The sequence below is a fragment of the Delphinapterus leucas genome, chromosome 8, assembly GCF_059928025.1.
Source record: "Delphinapterus leucas isolate spDelLeu-1000000601 "Yukka" chromosome 8, BTC_Dleu_Yukka2, whole genome shotgun sequence".
Taxonomy (NCBI): Eukaryota; Metazoa; Chordata; class Mammalia; order Artiodactyla; family Monodontidae; genus Delphinapterus; species Delphinapterus leucas.
Window position 1 is genome coordinate 100,624,840 of NC_143136.1, and position 25,520 is coordinate 100,650,359.

The 25,520-nt window shown below is 46.0% G+C and overlaps 1 protein-coding gene across 6 annotated transcripts in view; it reads right to left on the minus strand.

The window, feature by feature from the left end:
• Window positions 1–20,144, minus strand: part of CCDC93 (CCC complex scaffolding subunit CCDC93) — a 91,765-nt gene extending 71,621 nt beyond the window's left edge. For 4 of the 6 annotated variants that reach the window (XR_016394183.1, XM_022590640.3, XM_089916893.1 and 1 more), the window contains exons 1-6: window positions 19,963–20,144; window positions 15,738–15,851; window positions 14,161–14,255; window positions 7,123–7,234; window positions 3,020–3,118; window positions 2,175–2,231 (exon numbers count right to left, since the gene is read on the minus strand). Coding sequence is in view for 5 of the 6 variants with exons in the window: in XM_022590640.3 (XP_022446348.1) it covers window positions 2,175–2,231; window positions 3,020–3,118; window positions 7,123–7,234; window positions 14,161–14,255; window positions 15,738–15,851; window positions 19,963–20,004 (519 nt within the window). In the remaining variant the exon portion in view is untranslated. Of the gene's footprint in view, window positions 1–2,174; window positions 2,232–3,019; window positions 3,119–3,311; window positions 4,469–7,122; window positions 11,516–14,160; window positions 14,256–15,737; window positions 15,852–19,962 lie in introns of those variants that run through there. The other 2 variants (XM_089916894.1, XM_089916895.1) reach the window with 2 other exon arrangements.
• Window positions 20,145–25,520: the final 5,376 nt, after the last annotated feature.

The following is a 25,520-nucleotide window of genomic DNA, read 5'->3' on the forward strand; positions in this document are numbered from 1 at the left end:
AAAAAAATACTATTACTTCATAGGATTGTGGTGAGCACTAGATAAGTTATATATAAATGCTTAGAACAATGTTTGGGCCCTATATATTTGTCCCTGTCATTATCTCCCTAAATTCCATTAAGAATTTAAGTCATATTGCCAAGCAGAAGACGATTATCTTTAAAAACTCCATTACAAATGAAAAGAAGAAATAATGTGTCTCTAGAGGCCTGAAATGTTTAATAGGTAAAGAGACATCAGGCCCAGTTTGATCAACAGCTACACTGGCCTTTTATTCTTGGTGATACAGCCCAAAAATGCAATGTTTCTCACTCTCTACCCAGGGCTCCAAGTGAGATTTGCACATGAAGATATTCAATTAAACGTTAAATATTTTTTACACTATTGATACTATGTATAAAATAGATAACTAATGAGAACCTACTGTACAGCACAGGGAACTCTACTCAGTGCTCTGCAGTGACCTAAATGGGAAGGAAATCCAAAAAAGAGGGGATATATGTATACGTATAGCTGATTCACTCTGCTGTACAGCAGAAACTAACACAACGTTGTAAAGCAACTATAAGCCAATAAAATAAAATAAAATAAAACAACATGCTGAAAATATCAAAAAAAAAAGAATTGGATTTTATAAGATTTGATACAGTAATATATGCCTGTAGTTGTAATTTCGGAAAAATAAACTTCCTACAGCTTCTTAATTAAAAACAATTAAATTGTTTTTACGTTATTGTTTTTACATAGGTAATACACAGACTTAGTATAAAATCCAAATAGTACAGAGTTTACAGGGAAAAGAGAATTTCCCTTCCTCTCCTGCCACTGGCTCCCCAGCTCCCTGTATCAGAGGGAGAAATGAAAGCATTTCTTTTCACTTCTTTTACATGAAGCATCATTTAAAACAAGGGAAAGCAACAGCACATCCAACCAATTGGTTATTATTTGTCATGAAAATGCAATTAGGAGGAACCTTTAACAGCGTACAAGACTCTATATTGGTAAGTGGAAAAAAAAAACTACAAAATTACATTCAAAGTATAATTCTAATTCACTATAAAAATACACATTAAAAACACAGAAGACACATGTCCAAGCATCAAAAGTGGCTGCTTCTGTGTTGTTAGATTAAGGTTGATTTTCTTCCTCTCATCTATCAATCTTTTTAAAGAAAACTTTAAAGATGTTCTAAACTGAACATCTACCTCACAACCAGGAAAAAATATTACTTGCTGTTCTATCATGTCCTCTTGGTATTATTATTTAATACTGCCACCAAATCTGAAAACGGCATCTGGCTTCAGAATATAACTATGTTAAAGGTTTTCCATTTCTCCCATTTCCAAAATGGAACTGTGGAAAAGATACAAATTACAACCATAAACTGACAAAGGCTTTTTTGTTTTAAATGAGCATTTCACGTCTTTCACCATCAAACTACTGTTATTCTTTTCACAGTAATCACCTGGGGAGACCACACATTTATTCTTAAAAGTAAAAAAAAAAAAAAAAAAAAAAAAAAAAGTGCAGAATAACTCTAGACATTATTTTCTAAAGAAAGTGAATTTACACCCAGGCATTGAGGCTCCACTCCCATCAGCTCAAGTAGGAAGGCTGGGGGGTGAAGGCTGACAAGGTCCTGCTGGGCTCTGGCCCAGAGTGTTTTGAAAAGGCCCAAAGCTCTCCTCTGGCCCTTGCACTGGGGAAGTGGGCACATGAGTGCAGACCCTGTGGTTAAGATACACTGTGCTTGGGGACAAAGGCCATCCCAGAGTTTCCCACACAAAGCTCAGAAGCTACTCTGCCTCTCCGAAGGCGTCATGGTGGTGGTCACCTCAATGCATCAGCTCTAGTTCGTCGTCTGCTCTTTGGAGCTATGTGAAGTTTACAGCTGCCGCTGGTACAAATGAGGAAGGGCTTCGGGTCTGGGAAACTGGAACTGAGGGAAACAGGGCAGTGGTTGTGGCACGTTCTACCCCGAACGCTGGCATCGGGTACCGGGCACGCACGGCAGGCAGGGCCTCCCTCACATGTGCACCTGAGATCAGCCCTTGGGCAACCCGGCAGATAGAAAGCTCGGGGGGCAGGGGCTTTTGTGATGTACCTCAAAGGGGTACTTGGAGGCTACGACCCTACGTTCTTCCCTTACAGAAGAACAAGGGCAGGGAACTCACCGAGAGGTCAACAACTGTCTTGATGGCCTTTTCTTTTCTCTTGATGAAGTCATCATCCTGCAAGACAAGAAGACACAGGGATGAAACAAATCTTCCTGCGTAAAGACTGAAACTCAACTGGACCGCTCAGCAGTCCGTCTTATAAACTGACTTCTCATCACAACTTTGCCTGAAGAAGTCTCAATTTTCTAACAAATTGGAATATATCCTGCATGGGAAAAAGCTAGGGCCTCTGCCGATGGCTGCATAACAGATCCCTATAGCCGGTGAGAAAAAGGGGGACCACAGAGTGTAGTGGTGAAGACAAGCGTTCTCACTTCAGATCCGTGTGAGCTCTGAAACCTCAGCAAGTTACCTAACCTCTAAGCCTTAGCTTTTCCACCTGCATAACGGGGATGATACCGCCTATCTCAGGGAGCAGTCATGAGGATCAAAAAAACAGAAGGCGTGTGATGTGCCGGGACTGGAATGCGGTATCTGACAGTGACCAGCTAGTATTGCTGTGATTACTATTCAGCTGTTACGATAGGTGTGTCCCAAGCAGGTGGGCTCTCGAAAACCTTTATATGACTATACAAAAATACACTCTTATAATTTAACAAAAGGTCCAGATCCAGTATCAAAATTGAGAGACAAGGACAAAACTGTAGGGCTTGACACTCAGTGCCCATTTAAACAGGCAATTCTAATGAACCAGGAGGCCCAGTTTCAGGGCTGATCAGGTGGGGGCAGGGAGGCCACACAGGCGGGCAGGAGTGCAGGGGAGCCTGAGCGTACTCTGCACCTTCCCAGGGGTCCCTCACTGTGCACTCTGGTTCCCAACTGGGCTAGAAAAGAACACTGACCTCAGGGAGACTGTAGGTTTTCTGGAACTGGGAAATGGAGTAGGAACGGATGTAGTCGCCCATCTCTTCTTTTGTTTCTATAGCTCGCTTCACCAGCCACTGGGGAAGAAAGTGAGGAAACGTGAGCCGACGGGGATGAAACACACTGTGGTAAAGGCCAGCTCAGAGACGGCACAGGTCCTGCGCCCGAATCACAGAACGTGAACTGCCCAGGCGGCGAATAACCACCAACACGTACTGCCCTGCAGGAAAAGCAGCCGCTGGGTGTCTGGATGCTGAGATCCAGGGGTACCTGAGCTGACAGCCGCGCAGGAGCCTTCGGGCCTCGCATCAGGTGCCCGGGCCTCAGTTTCCCTCTCTGCTAAAGAGGAGGTGAGAGTATCAGTTCCCTTCACGTCACAGAGCAACTGTGGGAGCAAATGAAACACAAGTACTAGACAGCTCTGTAAACACCTGGAGCCCGACACAAACAGAGCTGTCCCCCAAACCTCCCTGCGCCTAGTGGCAGATCTTACTGGAGCTCTCTCCTTCCCGTGCTGCTTGCACCACAGACCAGAGGGAGGGAAGGGAACCAGTGAGAATGCCTAGTGTAACCCTCGTTTGATAGGTGGGAAAAAATCCCCCCAATATTCAGACTTGAGACCAGGTGTACTGAGTACAAGCCCTAGGCTTCAGGTTAGCTCGGCACTCACAGCATAGCTCTCGAATCCACCCAACGCTATAAGGTAATTGGCACTGGCCGCGTTTTACAGAATCGGAAGCTCGGAGAGACGACCTGATCCGCCCACCGATACACAGCCAGAAGCCACGCGGCTGCCGGCCACATCGGGACACTGCGCGTCTGGGCTTCACGCCACGTGTCCTAGGTCGACCAGGTTGATACGCACAAGGAGCCGCTCCTCACGCCCGCTGACTTACAAGAGGGAACTGAAACACACACGTGCACACACCCACGCCCCACAGCCTGCGGGAGGCCCAGGTACTCTGCGGGTGAGAATGCAAAGTGCAAAAAGAGCCTTTGCTTCTCCTCCTGACTCTTCATTCATTCCCGTTATTACTGAAGAACTTTATGGAGGGATGCCATCCTCTCTCCAGAGAGAGCTACTACATCTCAGGAGCAGTGTCTGGACAGTAGCTGTGCTTCCCCAGGGCAGGGCCACACGTGGCAAGGTTCAGACACATGCACATGGCACAGGGCTCCTGCGGGGACGGCAGGAACGTGCGCTCAGGGAGGGCGGCCAGCTCAAGTAAAGGACACACTTAGGAAGCAGCTGCCCAGGACAGCAGTGGCTGCAAATAATTCTATGAGGAGTATTCTTTTGTTGCTAGTATCTTCCATTTGTTTCCACTACTTCACTCCACCCCACCTCCAAACAATGACCTCAGGCACTGACTAAAATCCAGAAGGGCAGGGCAGAAAGTCGGACGGCATTTGGGGCTACTCCAGCCCCTTACCTGTACCCCAGCACCGGCCCTGGACATCTAAGGAGGCTGAGTCACTGTTCAACTCAATTTCTCTCTGCTTTGCTTTGCATCGGGAGATCCAGTTTCTGGCCTTTCATTGTTGTTGCCTTTTCAGATCTGCCTCTGTTAATTAGATCAACACTGAGTTGTAACTTGGCTGGATCCTGGAGAACATGCTCAGATGAGGAAGGCAAAGCCCGTTGATTCAAAGGATTCAAAGGATTCCTTAGAGACTCGACCGCTGTGTTTTGGACTTCCCAGCATGAAGGGCTGCTGAGGGAACCTCTAGGACAGCTGAGCTCTGCCATAAGCCCCTAGCATTTGAGAAAAATACCTACCCTCACAGGATTCATGTGCCCCACATGGGAGAAAAAGACGTGACCTGGAACTACCAGTAGCCGGAAGTTAGCTCTTCTTTCCTCCTGGTTGCAATCAGAGAGTGTCACCACAGCTGTGCTAAACAGTGCGAACAAGGGTGGTGGGCCTCTAGTCCCACACAAGACAACCAGTTCAGTGGTTCCCAGTGGCTGGTCCACGATTGCTCTTTCACCGGTGTCCGGCAAAACAGAAAACTACAGGCATGTGGCGAGTTTTTCATAAGGCTACATGTATTCCATTTGAAGGACTGTCCTTTATTCTGAGACTGAGAGTTAAATGGCCTTTCTTTTAGGAAATGGTAAAGAAAGCAAAGTAATTGTTGCCTTTAAAAACGTCCCTTCCTGCCAAAATACAGGTTGCGACCACAGGTCAACCTCTACTTGCGCTTCAAAATTTTACAGATCCACGAAATTAAGATATGGGGTAACCATTTAGAGAGGCTCTCACATCCAGACAGGAAGCCCTCTGACATTCCGCTCACAACACAAACACTGGATACTCAAAATGCCCAAACCAACTGTAGACAATCACTTCCCTTTCATCCCCTTCTCATATATGGACTAGAGTTTGGGTCCTCAAAGTTCTAGCAGAGTTTTGAGTAAGGTCTAGTCACTAGAGATCCAGGCTTCAGGGGAAAGGGTGACGAACTTCACAGTATTATGGGGTTGGAGGCTTCTGTAAGTATCTACACAGACTCCCTACTTCTTACTTTCACAAAATGATTGGGTACCATCCATCCCCTAACAAACAAACAAGTCAAATCCTGAGTTCAAGTCCTAGCCTCAAATTTACAAATTTCAGTTATAAATGTCAACATATTTGATTTGCAGTCTAGTGCAGGAGAAGATTCCCAACAGCAGTAACAACAACAGAGACAACTATGTAACACTTACAAAGCACTTACTGAAAGGTGCCAGCCCTTCAATCAAGTGCTTTACACATACTAACTTACTCAGCTTCCATCCCACCAGGTAGGTACTATTATTATTTCTAATTCTCAGGTAAGAAGTTAAGTCATCTGCCCAAGATCACACAGCTAGAAAGTGGCAGAGCCGATATGTGAACCCAGGAAGTCTCCAGAGTCCAGGCTCTTAACTGCTACATTACATAATCTGAACAGAATCACAAAACCCCTCCCGCAGGGGCTGTGCGGCTTTCCTCGGGGTGGCTGAATGGCAGTGGAGGAGAAAGTACAGGCTTAAAGACAAGGAGTTGAGAGGAATCTGCCTCTCCGCTCACTAGTTCTCTGCCCTTAAGCAAACTGATTATCCTTTCCGAGTCTCCTCAGATGTCAGACCGGCATAACAATAGATGCTTCAAAGAACTCTATTAGGATCCGAGGCAAAGTACTGTCCACACAGCAGGCAACGAAGTTAAGTTCCTTTGCTCCTCTTCTTTCTATGGTGCCTGGAGGAGGGGCTGAGACACAAGAACCGCACAGAATACGGGGACTTGTACAGCACGGCCACTTAATCATGGGGCCTTGGGGAAAAGCCGGGGTGGAGATAAGTCTCCTGTTAGAAATTTAGTCCTTTGTAGGACTGAATGCCTACAAAGTGCCAGACATTCCAAGAGGTGCCGGGGACACGAGAGCAAGCAGGACAGCCATGGTACCTGCCCTCAGGAAGCTTACAGTCTGATGGGAGAGAGGTACAAATAACCAAACATTGAATGGACATGGTCACAAACTGCAGTGAGGAAGCTTCCTGTGAGGGTAGGGAATATGCCGTATAAGAGGATATAGCAAAGGAACCTGCTCTAGATCTGGCAGTCAGGGGGAGCTTTCTTGAGAAGGCTTGATGGAACTGAGATCTGGAAGATAAAGGTAAGGAGAGAAGGGAAGACCTTCCCACCCTGAAAGGCCCCGTGACAGGAGGAAGCACAGTGTGTATGAGGAAATTTGAAAGAAAGTCAGAGGGGCTAGAATAGAAAGAACAAAGAAAAGCAAAGAATAAACTGAGGCTGGAGAGGTCAAAGGGGACCAGCGCATGGGGTGCGATGGGGGGCTATGGGCTTCCATCTTTACCAGAAGGGCAATGAAAAGTTACTAATGGAAACATTCAAAGACCAGAACAGGTGACGGTGTGAAACTAGGGTAGACTGAGTACTGGCAACGTTCTGAGGAGTGTCATTGTGTTTTGCTGCCACCAAATCCATACCACACCCATCAGACCCAGGATCTAGGCCAGACGGCCCAAGAGCCAGACCCATTACAGGAATTCCAATGTTTGGAGGGCAAGAAACCCCACCGATGCTCTTACCTGGACAACAGGAAATATGTGAATAAAATCCATCCCCTGGATCTGGTGGGGCTCCAGCTGGTGTGGACATTTCATTCTTGGCAGGACGGAGACAATTTTTTCTGATAGAGCTCTGCTCAGAGAAAGACAACAAGCCAAGAGTGAGGACACACCAAGTGGCTCTTAAGGCATCTCCCAAGTCTGGCTGAGACCCAGAGGGATCTGAGCTTTCTCCATACCGGACCATGACCACGTTGCTCCTGGCTGATGGCAAATTGAGAAAAATAAGCACAGCTTAGGCTTGTGTGTGTGTAAGGACACAAAACTACCTTCATCCTTAATTCTAAGGTTGTGCTCGTCCTGCCTTTTATATTAAAATATTTTGTTCCTTGAAGTTATGGCGATGTTTGAGGTAGTAGCTATTTTTTTTAACGCCCTTACATGGTAAAATAAAAAGTTATTAGTGCTGCATATTCTTTTACATTTCACTTAACTGCCCTACTTTTTCCAAGTCTGGAAACCATTAGGTTAAACATTTAAAAAATTGTTCTAAATACCATTCAAGCAACAAATAATTACCAGACACTGTGCCAGGTGCCAAGAATATTAAGACAAAACATGAGGCCTCATGCTCAAACAAACAAACAAACAAACGAAAAAAGAAGTTCTCTACTCCAATACAAAATATTTTTGAAATAAAAAATAGCCTTTGGGAGCTTCCCTGGTGGCGCAGTGGTTGAGAGTCCTCCTGCCGACGCAGGGGACACGGGTTCGTGCCCTGGTCTGGGAAGATCCCACATGCCACGGAGCAGCTAGGCCCATGAGCCATGGCCGCTGAGCCTGCGCGTCCGGAGCCTGTGCTCTGCGACGGGAGAGGCCACAGCGGTGTGAGGCCCGCGTACTGCAAAAAAAAAAAAAAAGTCGCCTTTAATTTTTTTGATACTCTAAAATTAATCTTAGGTTTGAAGGACCCATACGCCCTCACTCTTCCTTCCAGAGAGAAGGTGCTTTCCACTTCTCACGAGGGACACTTGATCTGCCTCCTACACCTTGCTCAGCCTTCTCTTGAAGTGGCTGGAGGAAGAGAGCAGGAGTCAGGCTCCTTGAGGCCCAGAGAATCGCCTGCCTCAGTCAGGAGCTGAGCACCCGCCCCGCTGGACGCACAGCTCAGCCCTGGCCTGGGTGGCGCAGTTTAATGGCAGGAGTGATAGAGGGACTTGTGTGCAAGTCCACTTCACCACAGATTTAAATCTTCTCTAACCAGGTGCTCTTTGATCTCCAACTGTCTGGTTCCTATTTCTTATACCTTAATCGGATCACATTCAAAAGGAGAGAACAGAGGTTATTTAACGGGTCCGCTAACCCCCAAAGCCATGGTACAAAGCCTAGGAAGCCTGAAAAACAAGTCACAAGCTGTGGCCTTATGAGGCCATGTGGAGAAATGGGAGCTCTGGCCTAGCCTATGGATAGTTTAGGTTACACCCCATCTAAGACACTAAAAAAAAAAAAAAAATCGTCGCTAGTTACAGCAGCTACTGTGGCCTCATCTCCAAGTGTCAGACTTTTCTCTAATAGATGAAGGCCCTGCTGAACAAGGTCACCAGGTTCTTATTAGATGCTTCAAATGCAGTAAGTTTGGGGTCTAGCTATCAAAAGTATTTCTTGTTCAAAGAAATCTTGTATACTTTTGTCTTTCTGCAGTTCCATAATCCTTCTCAGGGGACAGACACCCTTAAGACCGACATCTAACTCAGGCCTAGATGAGTACTTACCTTACCTATGGTCCCTTTAGTATGTCTCATGCCCTTACTCTTGGTAGGAACCAAGGTAGCAATCTAGGGACAGAAGCCAAACAGCTCCCAGAGAATGATCCCATGATCCCTGGAGAACATGCTACAAAACCATGTTTATGTCTACAGTAGCTTTACAAGGTGGGACCAAGGTTAAAGCTGCTGAGTGGAAACAGTCCCAGTCCCAGCTCCACTGATCACAATATCAAGTCCAATATGTTAAGAGAAAAAATTTGGAGAGGGGAGACTGATCCCTGCTGCACACATTCACGGAAGGAAGGACTAGCCACCTCCCAGGAGAGAAGTACACGGGAGGACATTTTCACTGCAAACAGAAGCGGGGTGTGTGTAATTTATCCAAAAGGTCCGAGACGGGGAAGGAAAGTGTCATCTGACTCCCAGCAGCCCCTGCAGGCCCTCCTTTCTGAGCAGCCCATTCCTAGGACACATGCATCTTCTCTGCCACGAGGTACATGTCCTGCCCCAGTTGAGAAGCCTCTGGTCATCCAACTCTTCCTGGGGCCCACATGGGACAGTTTAGTAGGACGGATTGGCAAACCCATTTGGCAACATAGCTAAGGCTCTCTCTCTGATAAGCTTTACTTTTTAATGTGATTTCCATAAGACGCCCATTCCTTGTTCCTTAATTTCTTCGCAACCTGTGAGGGGAAGAGGTGGATGCCTAATTGGCCCTGCTCCCCAGACTCCAAGCTTAGCAAATGAAGATGGTCCCCAGCTCCGGCTTTGTGTCCTTGCTCAGGGCAGGTCTTCACTAGGCATTCACATCTTGGCTCGGCAGGAGGAGAGCGCCCTCTAGTGGCTACAGATCTGTGGGTCTCTGTAGGGTTACTGATTGCCTGCAACCGGTCAGCAGCTTCCAAATCACCATCCAGCCAACCCTCTACCTTCAGACAAGGTTCTCCCTGGCCACTCCTCAGAGACGGCCCACTTTCCCAGTTCATAAGGGCCCTGAGGGAAGGACGCCCAGGGTCATCTCAGGGTTTACAACCCTCTTAAACCCGCTTCTCAGAAATGACTGCCAAGTCTGCAGTGGGGGTGGGGACCGGAGGGAAAGAGGCCGGCTGAGGGGGCAGGAGTCAGGAAGGCTTCTTGCGGAAACCTACCAGCCTCCATTCGGCTTCTCCCTGGAGCTCAGAGGAGATCCTCTGACTTTCTGAAAATCAGGGAACACGACAGTCTCAGAGGTCACCAGATGGGCTTCCTAATCTAAGATTCCTCATCTAACAAGCCCACGTTTCATTACAGGGGACAGGCTTGACTCCTTAGCTTTCTGAGTGTTCAGTGCACTGTTTCCTCCTCCACTGCAAACAGTGTGAAAGAGAGTGAATTAAACCAGGGTCTAAACTCCAAGTTCCATCACCTACCACGGAACTTCTGGCAAGCCACCAGGTCCCACTGGTCTAATGATCCCATCTAAAACAAGGGGTAATCCCTGTCCTGCCTGTTCAAGGGTTGCTGTGAAGGTAAAATAATAAAATGCATGTGTAAGGGCTCTGCACACAGGCGGCTAGTAAATATGTGCTGTAGAAATGAATCCAGTTATAAGCCTAAAATCTCATTTATGGACCTCAGAACATAGCACTCTGTGGTAATGGGGTTTTAGGACAGGCTGGGGATAGAGGGTCGAAGCTCATGGAACCCACAAGAAAGAAGGCTCAAGAAGGAGGACAAGGTCCCAACAGAGCCTGGAAGATAACTGTGCCCTGTACACAGGCAAGTGTGCTCCTCAGGGGTGCTGCTGGCCCCCCCTCACAGCAGCTGGGGTGTGCGGAGGCACTGCAAACACACGGCAGTATTAATCTGATCTGCAAGTAACCAGAAACTTTGTGGGGGGGAACCCAAACACAGAACATATTCCAAAACCAAACAGAAAAGATTTTTGGATAATTCAGGGCCCTATGGCTACGCCATTTCTCCTGCAGATAAGAAAAGACCCAACTGTCTGATGCACTGCTAGGAGTCTGCTGGGTCTTTACAAGTTAACCCTTGTCAACTGCTTTGCCTTCAATTGTAGTTCATGGTTGTGCACTTAAAAGTTACACATCAAATACTTACCAGGGAACACATATGCCCTCAATCCCTTATCCAAACCCTTTAGGAGCAGATGTGTTTCAGAAGTCAGAATTCTTTAGATGTTTGTACCTTAGTATACCTAAGGGGCATATACTGTGTATTAGGTAAGACCCAGTGAAATCTAGAGCAGTACCCTACAATCAAAGAAGTGAATATTTCTGCAGTAAAACATATGAATATTCATATAAATGGGATCAATAAAGACTATAAATAACCTTAAGTCAGTTCAGGTCATGTGTTGCTTCCAAATAAGTTTTGTATTGGCACTTGAAAGAAAAAATACCCATTTTCAGTGTTTTTAGATATCAGAAACACAGATAAGGGATTGAGAATCGTAGCCCAGAAAGAATGCAATGGAAAGATATCCCAGAACATTAGGGGTGCCACAGGTGGAAGAAGCAATCAGCTCAAATTGGAACAGAAAGAGGCTTCAACCAAGAGCGTACTCAAGAAGACAGTGAATTCATGTTAGTCGACAGACTGATTATGAAGCTGGCTGGTCTTCATTACAGGTGAAACTACGTGCTTCTCTGTCATCAAGGAAAAAAAAAAGGCAATCAGAAATGCAAGGGAAAAAAGCCGTATAAACATGAAGCAAATTGCAGTGTGCTTGATTCTCAATGACTTGCACAGACCATCTCCACCTGCTCGGGCCAAATACTTCCGAATCACCCTCAGCTCCTCTCTTACGCTCCAAATCCAATGTCATGAAATCCTGTTGGTTCTACCTTCAGAACAGATCCAGAATGCCACCACTGCTAGCCCACCGTTCAGGGCACCATCATCTCTTGGGAGGATTACTATAATACACTAAAGAATCTCCCTGATTCCCCTTAATTCGGTAATCGGACCAGGGTTCCTTCTTAAACACAGAACAGATTATGTTCCTCCGCTGCTCAAAACCCTCCAAGGACTTCCCATCTCACACAGAGTAAACCCCAAGTCCTTACTCTGACCCACAAGGCACCGCACCTGATCTGCCCCCATGACCTCTCTGCGCTGACGTCCTCTGCTCCCCACTCCGCCCTCCACTGCAGGCAAGCTTCTGCTTGAGGCCTTCACGGTGGTAGTTCCCTTTGCCTGAAACCCTCGTCCCTCAAGTCTTAGCTCCAGTGTAGGCCCTCAACGAGGCCTACACTAACTGAAAACAGCTGCCTCCTGCCCTACGTCCCTCCTCATACCCCTTCCCAGCTTTAATTTTTTTCATAGCACATATTATTTCTATATATAATTTAGTTATTGATTAAATTAGTTTTTGGTCTGTCTCCCCCAATAGACTATAAGCTCCATGAGGGCAGGACATTTTTCACTAATGTATCCAGAACAATGCCTGATTGTTCAGTAAATGTAGGCGTTTGATATTTACTGAGTCTATGAATAAATGAAAACAGATCGCTTTTGACTATGATACATTGAATATTCTCCTTTAAACAGCACGATTATGGTCCAAAAGATTACAGTTCCTTCTTTCTGACCCCATCACAATTCTCAGTTCTTATTGTAAATACTGTTTATAGATTTGCTTTTAGAATTTAACTGTAGATAAAGCACAGACAATTTAACTGCTACTACAGAAGAGACTATAACTATTATATGCTAAACATTATAAAAGTGATGTCATCATGGTACATGGACGCTGAAGGATAGAAGGAAAGATAGAGTTACTAAAATGTTTACTCAGTTAGGACCTAGGAGAAACCACCTTATGTTAATGGGTCAAGAAACAGAAGCTTAAGTAGATTCAAATTATGCAAGTGATCACAGAAAAACCAGAAAACAATTAAAAGAGTGGAAGGTGGAAGACAAAGGGGATGTAGTGAGTGGTACAGGTGAGCCAACTGCCTCCTCTCATTAGACTTGAATGAAACAGACTGTATACATTGTTGGAGATGTATTAGTGACCACTCTGAAGAATCTAAAACCTGGACAGCCAAGGATGACTGTTTCCAGGTAATAAAACTGGGGTGTAAAATAGGAAGGAGGAGAAACATCAGCTGTATGTTTTGCTCCCTTTGGTAGTATTTGAATTTTTTTTAACCTTCAAGTATGTAACACCTAAATAAAAACAAACAAAAGAACAAGAATACCATCTACCTCTGGATTGAGCTGGACCGACAGGGAGCAGAGCCACATGCCTGGACTCCATCGTACCCTCCCAGTGGAGGACTTTTCACTGCGGGTCGCTGGACATGATGCCACAGCCCCACACAGGTGTTAGGACACAGAGCCCACTACTCATGGCCGGGCACCGATGACAGTATCTCTGTGTCAAACAGCATGTCCTCCTTAACAAGGAGCCAAGAGACGCCTTTTGGTCTTAGTGTTAAGAATTTTGGTGATTCACAGGGACCTATTTTTCTTCTACTGTATGGAAACTGTATATTGGGTAATTTTGCATGTTGTTTTCTTCTTTTCGCAGTCAAATCTGTGTCCCACCCTTGGAAAAACAGGGCCTTTATGGCCCCTCACAGGTGTGTCCCTTATCCTCAACTCTGCCTTTTGTTTCCTTTTTTTTTCCTTTTGCTTTGCTTCGCTTTTCCAGTATTACTGCTCCCCATGCGTGTTTGTAAACTATCTCTAATCCATTTAGGGGAGGATAAGTCTTCAGAAAAATGAGGAAGTAAGTCACAGAATCATACAGATCTGAGATCACAAACCCTCCTTCGTATAGAAAAGAGAACTAAGGTTTGCCCAAGGTCACACGGCTGCCCAGGGCAGGGCTGAGCAGAACTGGGGATCCCAATGGTCTCATGAAATCACCAAGCCCCTGCTGAGCTACGGACGACCAGCCAGGGCACCCTCCCCTGACACCTCCAGCGAGGAGCCCAGGCTGCCTTCTCTCGATGGCAGGCAAAGTGGGGCTCTGCCTTACCCAGAGGCAACGGGGAGGGAAAGAGTCCCCTTCTCCCACCTATTCAACTTCCATCCACATTCACTGCCTTTGGAAAGAGATACGTGAGCAGTCGACAGAAACTGTGATCAAGGAAAAGCATCAGAAATAGCCTATATAACATTAGAATAACATTAGGTGACTCTCATATGTTAGCTGTGTGACCTTGGCTTCTTTCAGCCTATAGGTAAACCATCTAACACAACTTCTGACACATAGCACACGCTCAAGAGTTAGCTCTTTTCTCCCCCTTCAGCCTCTTCCATGGAAAGCCGGGTAACTTACATTTTCTGACCTATTGTAGAGTTCTCCTGAAAGAGCAAATCAACATCCACATCAAAGTTGCAAGTGGTGATGCACCAGGTCATTCCTCCTACCACCTGAAAGACACAAAAAAATACCTATGTTCTCTTCCTAGTTTGGGAAGAGGGGAAGAAGTGGAAGGTAGATAAAATATAAATAGTTTTTATATACAAAATTGGGTACCCTCAGAGAGATAATACGTGTCCTGACTCTCCATCCACTACAATTCACCTAAACAGCACTGCTGAACACTGTAAAGCTTTGTGCAAAGACGGGAGCAGTCTGTATCTGCACTGGTTACTACACTGCTGCTAGCCACATGCAGTTACTGAGCACCTGACTCATGGCCAGTGGACTGAGAAACTGACTTCTGTTACTAAATGGACCTATGATGCGTAGATCCTCTTTATACTGATGGGACAGACATTCACTCTCAGCTGGCTGAAGTCTTAATCCAATTACAGGCAAGTGCCGGACTGCAGAGAGATTATGTATTTTATGGACCAGATATGTGGGTAACAAGGGTGACGTTCTGTGACTCATTACTTAATTTCCATACATCTCATTTGTTTCTACTACCTAAAGGAGATGAGAAACCTTGCTCTAGTTTTGTCACGGGATTTCTCGGAGATGCAGATCAGACTAAGGCTAAAAATCCATTCTGAAACAAAACACTTTTAGACACAGCCTGATGTTAGAAAAGAACAACAGTGAATCTTATCCCTGGCTATACTGTAGACTCATGTGAGATGCATAACAAAATACAGATTCCAGGGCCCAGCCCAGACCTAACAAGCCAGAATTTCAACGGCTGAGGCCTAGATATCTGTATTACAAAAGAATCTGTGATGTGCAGCCAGGGCCGTGGCCCACGGGAGGACTCAACGCTTTCTTCCACCAGGAAGCTTTCCCGGCCTGCCCCAACTGATCTGAATGCTTCATTTCTGTGCATAGTTCACTGTGGCACTTACCGAATTGTGCCATTTAGTCTAGGCACGACGTTTTACTTGCCTCTCTTCCCTACTCTTTAGAAGTCAGGCTCTTTGGGTAGAAGGCCTTTGTTCTTAACCTTGTGCCCTCAACACCTACTACTATGCCTTGTGCATAAGAACTGTTCAAGGTTCTGCTGAATTAAATGACTTCATCCCATAGTGATTTCTTCCTCCTCTAAACCCAGCGTTTACCACCCACAGAATACCTGGCAATTGTCTGTGAGCGCCCCGACTTGGGATAGCTCCCTATTACCTCAAATTATTTTATCTTACATAAACTTTATCTCCCCACCCAAGCTTTAAGTTCCTTGAAAGAAGGAACTATTTATTTTGCTTATTTGTATATCTCAAAGCTTCGTGCACAGAAAGGACTTCAAGGTGTATTTACGGATACATGATTATTTTCTTTTAATAGGAAATGTGAACACTTCCATAATGAATCTGAATCCAGGAGAAATGGCAACAAGGACGTAGAGAAAGTAAAAACACAGTCTCTTCCTCCTTTCCACAGTAAACCATGCCGTCCTGACAGAAACTAGCCTAATGCTTAGAAAGACTTCGTCTTACCTTGTCAAAAGGTGACAAGCCTTTAATTCTTGCCCTGAAATACCCAGCTGCAACCAAGAGCTCCAGAATCTCAGTCAACTTGACATTTTGTTCTTCATCTTCTCTTGTTTCTACCTAAAACAAAAGCAAAAGGCTGGTAAAAGCTACCTTGAATAAAGGAACACCAGGTATATTTCCGATGCCATAATCTCATTGCCAAGGAGCAGGTGACATTGGCTGTGTCACGGCATTCATGCCGGAGCGTGGGGACACAGTGCTGCCAGAGTCGCACAGAACAGGGTCCCTGGTCCTAACCTGCTGTTAATCGTCTTAGGTGTGGGGGGGTGGGGGGGGGGGGGGGGGGCGAGAAGACGTGCACAGGTGGTATGGACTGTTCATCAGGTGTGAAGGAATCCAGGGAAAGGAAGATTCCAGCACATTACCACCCTGTTCTCTAACATGTGACTTGTATGGCAGGCTTCTCGACTGGATTATAAACTCCTTTCAGACGGAACAGGTAGTTTGTTTTGTTTAAGTTTATACTCATCTTGGTCCTAGAAGTTACTGACAAGAGGGGCAAGAACAAAGAATTCAAACATGTGTCTCCATCTGCACTTTGATCTCTACAGCAAATATAAGGAAGGCTTTCAACCCAGATATATTACGGGGAGATTACTACCACATAACAGGATTGCCTTAAAAATAAAAAATTCACTTAATACATTTAAATAAGGACTTTATTTAAATGTTTTTAATTAATATCCTACCTCTGCTCTCAGGTTGTTTATCTACAAGTTCAATATATCTAAATATTCCAGTACTTTTGCCTCCATTTACTTTCCTGAACTGTACCTTTCCTGACTTCCATTATTGCAGAAAATAAAAAACTACTACCTCTCTACAGAAAACAATGCCAAGGTACCCTGGTTTAAATCCTCATACCCACCTCTGACTACTCCCTTACCCAACAATGCCTGCTAAATCTTCCTTAACTACGCAGCTCACATTTATCCTCCCTTCCCTTTTCTTTGCACATTATGCCAGGACTATGGCAACTGCCTCTCAATCTTCCTTCCCCGTTAATTTGTCTTGCTCCTTCCTTCCGAAATCACAGCTTTCTCATCATCCCTCTTCAGCTCGGCCCCCAGCCCTCATCATTAAGGCATCATTCACTGTCTATCAGATAAATTCCAAACATCTTGGTTTGGCATTCAGATCTTGGGCTGCAACCTATCTTTTCAGCTTCATCCTTTACCTCCTGCCAAAACAATACAGACATGGCTGTGGCCAAGCTAAACAAGCCCTGTTCACTCTCATTCCTTCACGGCTCTCCTGATATTCTCTAACCACCCAGACACCATCTTCAACCCCTAGCTCCTATTCAATGTCAACCCTACAGCCTAAAGTGGTCACTCCTCTGCATTTCTATTTTATTTATAGTCCGTCATTCATACAATTATCAACCTCTTCTGAGTGAGATGTCTGGTGTTAATGGACACGCCAGTCTCTCCAAATGGACTATTAGCTGGTTCAGGGGAGGACCCATATATTCCATATATTATCCACCCACGTTTACTCCTCTGTTCTGAACAGCATTAGGCTCCAAGAACACACTTGTTAAGTATGGAATGACATGCTCAAACATTACATAAAGTGCATGACCTAAGCCAGTCTCGTATTAACAAAATGTTTTCATAGTCGTGACACTGATAATGGAAATTCAAGTTTATTTTAAAGGACAAACTGCCAGGAGAAGGGGCACACATGTAGGGCTTCCCTGGTGGCGCGGTGGTTGAGAGTCCGCCTGCCGATGCAGGGGACACGAGTTCGTCCTGCCCCAGTCCGGGAAGATCCCACATGCCGCGGAGCGGCTGGGCCCGTGAGCCATGGCCGCTGAGCCTGCGCGTCCGGAGCCTGTGCTCCGCAACGGGAGAGGCCACAGCAGTGGGAGGCCCGTGTACCACAAAAAAAAAAAAAAAAAAAAAAAAAAAAGAAGGAGCACACATAGCTGGACATAGAACTGTTCACGTAACTGTTAATCTCTTGCAGTGTGTGGTGATGGAAGAGACAGCCTTGCAACACTGCTCCGTTTACTTCCCTCTCAAAGGACCCTGGTCTGGCCTATCAAAGATTCTGAAGGTTAGCATTCACTAATTCCTAGGAGACATGCAGAAGTAAATATTAATTATTCACACATTCTCTTCCTTGGCAAAAGATCTGTGATGGTTGAGAACCATCTACAAGTCAGGAGACACAAAGAGAAGAGAAAATAAAGAATAGTTATGGTTCATAAAAATAGTATAGAAAAGGAAAATGGATGATATAAGTATTTTCTTAAAACTCCCGGGATGTAAAACAGGAACCCTTCGTTCGTTCAATCATTTATCATGAAAACGCTTCCAAGAAGAGGACAAGACATCTGGGGAAGGGCATCCCTGCCTCAGCCTGCACCTAATGAGCACCCACTGCCCACACCATGGCAGGTGCCTGGCCCATGCTTCCCATCCACTTATCCCACGAATGGAGAAGTGTACTTTTGCAATGCACCCTGCGAAGTAACTTTTTAGCACGAGACAATGAATGGAGAATGTTAATAGGACTCCAAATTCAATTCACAGATTAACACTAAAACAAAATGCAAAAGGGTCACTGGCTAATGTGCAGGGAATGAAAGAATATCCTCTCTTTAAGCCATAAAAAGTCACCAGGCTGGGTAATACATCCCATTGTTAAAACTAAAATTCTGATAAAGATGAATGCTGTGAGCTCTTAAACCAGGCACACTAAATTACCAGTTGTCTGATACTGGAGTTCACATAAGCTGGAAGGCAGGGCCACGTCTAACTATATCTCTATCCTTCACATACATACAATAAAGGGCTTACAAAATTGAACTTAATTAACCGGACTAGTGACAGCTTAATGACATATTCATATGTACTGGTCTTTGAACGATGTGATAGTAACTGGATTATTATATTCACCCTGTTTTCCTCCCAATTGCCAGGAACTTGGAAAAGTGACAAATTAGACCCAGTCTCCTGACAGTGAAGGGTTAAGCAAAGGACAAACAGGGGCAAGTTGCTTTTTATTTTAGAAAGATTCTACTGGTAGTACAGTGGGACAGTGAAAACGTCAGAAAACTTGCTAGGTTTTCTAGAGATAACAAAATGGATTTGCATTCTGGGAGCACACACTGACAGCTTAAGTCTGTCCTTCCATTAGTACACCTCCAGCTTTTACGCACAGAACAGTGACCCCTCAATTAGTGGTACTAGTGGGCTTTAAGAACTAAGGATGCGGGGAGAGGGGAAAAGAAGCAAGATTGGCCACAGGCAGCTAAGTATGAAGGGACCACGCGGCATGTCAAGGAATCAGTCCCTCTGACAAATGCCTGCTTCAGAACCCCAGAAAGGGGACAGAGGTGCAGCGTGGATTCCATTTCTTTCAGGAATCTAGTAAACTAGACTAGCTTTTGAGCAAATCAATTGGAATAGAGGACAGATGCAAGCCACCTATGCAAACCACCTAGCTAAGCGATATTTGCAGCCAAAAGGAAATGCACTTTTCCTCTCCTTCCAGGTAATGTGTATGTAAATCCAGAAACCGTTGATCATCCTGTCCCTCAGGACCGAGTGAGTACTTAATAACAAACACCTCCCTTCTGGAGAAGCAGCGACGGTTTCCGCCCGGCCACTCCGCACGGCTCCCAAACTTCCTCCCGCCGGCCCGGCGGGGTGTGGGGACAAACGCAGGGCGGCATTCCCTCCCGATACCAAGGCGTCGGGTGCCGGCCGCCAGGACCCCGTGGGCCCGGGGAGGTGGCGGCCGGCGCCACAAGGTCACCGCCCTTTGCACAACCCGAGCCCGGACCGTCCCAGCGCGCGTCTCGTGACTACTGGGCGCAGCACCCCATGTCCTCGAGGCGAGCCGAGCGGCGCCGGGGATCGCGGGGGACTGCCGGGGGAAGCCGGAGAGGTGGGACCCCAGGCCCCGCGGGGCCTGGTGCTGCGTCGGCGCAGGTATTGGGCTGGGAAGGCTCCCTCCGTCCCGGGAGACCCGGCACCGGCTGAAGTTTGTCCCCGCCCACGCCCACACTTGCTCGGCCCCCAGCGGACAGGGCAGGTGCTCCCAGCGGTGGACACACCTGAGAGAGGGGGCGGGGCGCCGTAATCACAGGCGGCCCCGTGGGCTTGGCCCTCTTTCGGAAACCCGGACGTGTCAGGGCGGGAGGGGGGTTCCTTACCTCCGGGAGACCCTGGCCTTCCGGCCCCTTGGGCAACCCCATGATCTCGTCGGACTGCCGTGCAGCGGCAGCGAAGCCCGCGGAGCGTCCGGAGGAAGCTGTCCCCAGCCCCGAAGCTGCTACCGGGGTGGAGTGCAAAGCGGTAACTTCCTCCCGCCGCTGCCGCCGCCGCCGCCGCCGCCGGCCGGGAGCTCCCCAGCCCGGCGGAGCATGCGCGTTGGGGGGGGGGGAGCGCTGCGCGACTGCGCCTGCGCGAGGGCAGGTCCGGGAGAGGTCCGGACTCGATCTGGAGCGTGAGCTGCAGTCCAGGCCGCCTGCCGAGCTCCAGGTTCTGCGGAGCTTCGCGCCGGGGCTCTGCATTTTCCTCGAGGTGCTTTATAAAAGGGATTATTCTTCTATCTTGGGGAAATTTTGCATCCTGGTTTCCGTCTCTGCTTCTCACGGGCATCAGATGCCCCAAGTGGGTTCGGCCCTCTCCGCGAGCTGGACTTCGGAAGCCCGCTTGCTTCCGGGTCAAGGCTTGAGCACTGATGAGCTTGGCGATTCAGACCCGGCTGGTTGTGGCTCAGAATCGGGGTGTCCCCTGATTAACGCGCGCTTGGGTAAACTTCTTGATATACGGACCAGGGAACCGAGTACCCGAAGAAGGATTCTTCAGCTCGCTGCCTCCCCAGTGTCCGAGCCAGTGTTCCCCGGGAACTCACCCCCACCATCCCCAGTTTCGGGTTCTTCCTGAGGAGAAGGTCATCTCTGAGAACGCGACTCCAGTATTGACGTCATTTTAGCTACATCATTTACCTGAAGCACCCCTTGTCTGTCCCAGAGGATGGCAGCTATGTAAAGGAGTGGTGTCCCTAGCCACAAGCCCCTCGCACCCGCTCCATAATGGGGTTCTCCAGCCTTTTTTGTTTAAGCGATGAAGAAAGAGGTGACATGTGAAAACTTTTCTGTAGGGAAGATCCTTCCCTCTGTGAGTGTGTAGGGTGGGGCGGGGGGAAGGGGCAGAGCGAGGAGTGTGAGGCTATGAGCCCCTTGAGATCAAAGAGGTTGTGTGTGTGTTCCTCTCTGCATCCCCAGCATCTTAAAAAGTAGATACTCAGTTAATGTTTGTCCTTGAAGAAATTCTTTGTGCCTTTTGTACTCCTCCTCAAGTTTATCCTGACAGAACAGAGATTACTCTGGAACCAGAGTATACAAATTGTTGGAAGCATCCTAAGAATGACCATTTCCTTCTAAAATGTAGCTGGTAAATATTGCTAACAGTATTTAGCAGTAATTTGAATATGCAAATTAAGGTGCTATGAGAACTCTCTTGACTGTGTTGTGTGATATTTTGCTCTCACCCATTGTGAAGCCAGTGAAACTCAGTGTCTAAGGTGCCCACACTCATAACTTCCCAGATGTGTTATCTTTGTAATCTTAAAATTGTCCTTCCCTGAGATGGTATAGGATGAGGGGAACTAAAGGTGGATAATTTGTAGCCATTGTTGAATGACCAGACAGGTGTTGATGCCTAGGGAACGGGTAGCACAATCTCACGTAGCAGCAAGCCTAAATAGCTGTATTTAAAGTAGCTTGGGGAATAGGGCCTGGAGAATAATAGGACTCAGGTACGCCACACTGGACTTCCCTGTTGTAAATGACTTTGCAATGTTTTAAATAAACATGAGCAGCTATCTTTCCCAGTAAGAAACCATCCTGTCTGTGTAGGGTGACAGTAGCAGAGTCAGGGTGGCAGCATGCCTTTTTTTTTTTTTAAAGATACAGCAAGGGGTCTTCCCTGGTGGCGCAGTGCTTAAGAATCCTCCTGCCAATGTAGGGGACACGTGTTCGAGCCCTGGTCTGGGAAGATTCCACATGCTGCAGAGCAACTAAGCCTGTGCACCACAACTACTGAGCCTATGCTCTAGAGCCTGCAAGCCACAACTACTCAGCCTGTGCACCACAACTACTGAAGTCCGTGCATCTAGAGCCTGTGCTCCACAACAAGAGAAGCCACCGCAATGAAAAGCCTACACATTGCAACGAAGAGTAGCCCCTGCTCGCCACAACTAGAAAAATCCCGTGCGCAGCAATGAAGACCCAACACAGCCAAAAATAAAATAAAAAATAAATAAGTAAATTTGTATTAAAAAAAAAAGAATCCAGCAAAATAGCCATGGCAACAATCAAGAAAGCTTGAGTAGGACCCCAGTGTTCATTGCAGCACTATTTACAATAGCCAGGACATGGAAGCAACCTTAATGTCCATCAACAGAAGAATGGATAAAGAAGATGTGGTACATATATACAATGGAATATTACTCAGCCATAAAAAGGAATGAAATCGTGTGATTTGCAGAGATGTGGATGGACCTAGAGACTGTCATACAGAGTGAAGTAAGTCAGAAAGAGAAAAATATACTATAATATCACTTATATGTGGAATCTAGAAAAATGATACAGGTGAACTTATTTGTGAAGCAGAAATAGAGACACAGAGGTAAGGAACAGACGTATGGATACCAGGGGAGGTGGGATGAATTGGGAGATTGGAAGTGACATATATACACTACTATGTATAAAATAGATAACTAATGAGAACCTACTGTATAGCACACAGAACTCTACTCAGTGCTCTGTGGTAACCTAAATGGGAAGGAAATCCAAAAAAGAGCGGATATATGTATACGTATGGCTGACTCACTTTTCTGTACAGCAGAAACTAACACAACATTGTAAAGCAACTATACCCCAATAAAAAATAATAAAAAAAGAAAAAATGAAAAGAAAGCTTGAGTAGGGACTTCCCTGGTGGTCCAGTGGTTAAGAATCCACCTCCCAATGCAGGGGACGCAGGTTCGATCCCTGGTCAGGGGACTAAGATCCCATATGCCATGGGGCAACTAAGCCCCTGTGCCGAAACTACTGAGCCCACACGCCACTACGGAGCCCACGTGCTCTGGAGCCCATGCACCACAACTAGAGAGAACCCTGCGCACTGCAACAAAGAGCCCATGCATCGCAACAAAGATCCCACGTGCGACAACTAAGACCCAATACAGCCAAAAATAAATAAATAAATAAATAAAATAAACATGAAAAAAAGAGCATCTCATCACAAGGAAAACAATTAAAAAAAAGAAAAGAAAGAAAGTTTGAGTAGCCCAAACCTTCTCTAAGGTTTGCCTTAGAGAAGACCTCAAACAGATAATATCAGAAGAGGAGGTTTGTGAGGGCTCAGATAAATGCATCTCTCCCCTTCTTCTGGCTCAGGGTACCCATACACACATTTTATCTCCCTAGTGGGGTATTTGGGGATTAAGGATCACTCTGTCCCTCCTCTGCACATCCAGTACAGAGATGTGTGATGTTCTTCTAAGTGCAAGATTCTCGGGAACTCCACAGATACTTTCCTTTTCCAGGTAAAAGGTTGCTATAGTAAAGAGCTTCCTGTTAGGATCACCTTTATCCTGGGTGACAGTTTTACAAAGCCTCAGTCATTCTGTCCTCATGTTTCTCCCAGCTCTTCCACTCCAGGGCTCTTACTGTAACCAAGAAGGGGAATTGTGAAGTCTTGAAGCAGGAATTTAGACGGCAACTGTGGGTGTTTAGAAAAGTAGAGTGACACAATTTAGGGCACATAGCATGTTATTGGCAGTGCTTGGACTAGAGCCCCAAATTTCTTATTCACAGTGTCCTTTTATCCTTCCATCATCCATCCATCCATCCAACAAATACTCCTGAGTTCCTTTTACATCAGTGGCTCTCAAACTTGGCTGCACCTTGGAATCACCAAGGGAGTTTTAAAAGGTACCAGTGCCTTGAATTCTACCCCCAGAGATTCTGGTTTAATTGATCTGGAAAGAAGCATGAATACTGAATTTTTTCCCTTGGAATATATTGTTTATATATAAAACAATACAGGTATATGTACGTGGGCAACACAGTAGTAACTACAGTGACTACATTATTATTGTTTCTTTATCGATTACAGTGGCATACAAAATTTAAGATTCCTAAACAAAGAGTCTTTAAGTTAAATGAGTTCTTCCTGAAAATTCTTAGTTGTATGCTGATCTATTCTCATGCAGTAAAGTTTTACAACACACTACCCTGTATTTAGCATGTCACATTTCTATAGTAAAAAATAGAGGCACAGATGATACAAGCAAACCTAACCCTCCTCTGCTTCTGGACACAACCCAGCACACACACACATGGAAACACACACACTTGGATGAGTTCTTCTAGTGCATTTTCCCAAACGTGGTAGTTTTATTAAAGAATTCCAACAATTTCCATAATTTTCACAACCACACTCTATTCACTACATTACAAAAGACTTGACGAGGATCCAGCTACACAGCAATGAATAAATGCTTGAGAACATCTCTTACATTCTGTATCTCCTGCAGAAAATGATATCTAACATTTTCTTGGTAAAATGATTGGGGAGGCAAGTGGATTTTTAAAGCTTCACAGGTGATTTCGACGAGCAGCCAATTTGACAACCAGTCTCTCTGTGCCAAAGACTTGTTCCTGGTGCTGGAGATACTGCAGTTAGCAAACCAGACAAGATGATGACAGAAATTAAACATGTAAATTAATAAGATAGTATTGGAGTTTAAGGAAAAAAAATGTCATGAAGAACCTAGGGGTAAGACAGAAATAAAGACACAGACGTACTAGAAAATGGACTTGAGGATATGGGGAGGGGGAAGGGTAAGCTGTGACAAAGCCAGAGAGTGGCATGGACATATATACACCACCAAACGTAAAATAGATAGCTAGTGGGAAGTACCGCATAGCACAGGGAGATCAGCCGGTGCTTTGTGACAACCCAGAGGGGTGGGATAGGGAGGGTGGGAGGGAGGGAGATGCAAGAGGGAGGAGATATGGGGATATATGTATATGTATAACTGATTCTTTGTTATAAAGCAGAAAATAACACACCATTGTAAAGCAATTATACTCCAATAAAGATGTAAAAAAAAAAAGATAGTATTGGATACAAATAAGTGTTCTTCATGAAAAAGAAACTGTGTAATGTGATAGGGAATATTTGGAGTCAGAGGCTCTTTTAGATCTGTCATCATGTACATCTTTTAGATGAAGGGGGCAGTATAGGGCTTTCAGGTGCCATTTGAAGGGAGACCCAAATCTTAAGACGGTGCCATGGGAAGATCTCCTTCCAGGCAGAAGGAGCACCTAGGGTGTTCTGGACAACCTCTCTTTGCCCCTCCAGACCCACTCTTACCCCTCTCGCCTTGCTTGCCGCTATACAAAGCTGGCCAGTAAGGGTCCATCAGCAGGACTTGGGGTACATACGGGTGCCTAGGATGTGAGGATCTGGAGTGTTGATCCTGGGGTGGCAAGTTCTGGGGTGTGGGACCTGGAAAGTGGGGTATCAATAGTAATTTGGCAAACTGTATCAAGAACTTACAACATATCCTTGGACGTGATACTTCCATTCTTAGGACTTACGCACAAAAATCTTCATCATGATGTTATTTATGAGAGGAAAACCTGGAAACTATGTAAATAGCCCATGAAAAGGGAACGGGTAAGTACATCAG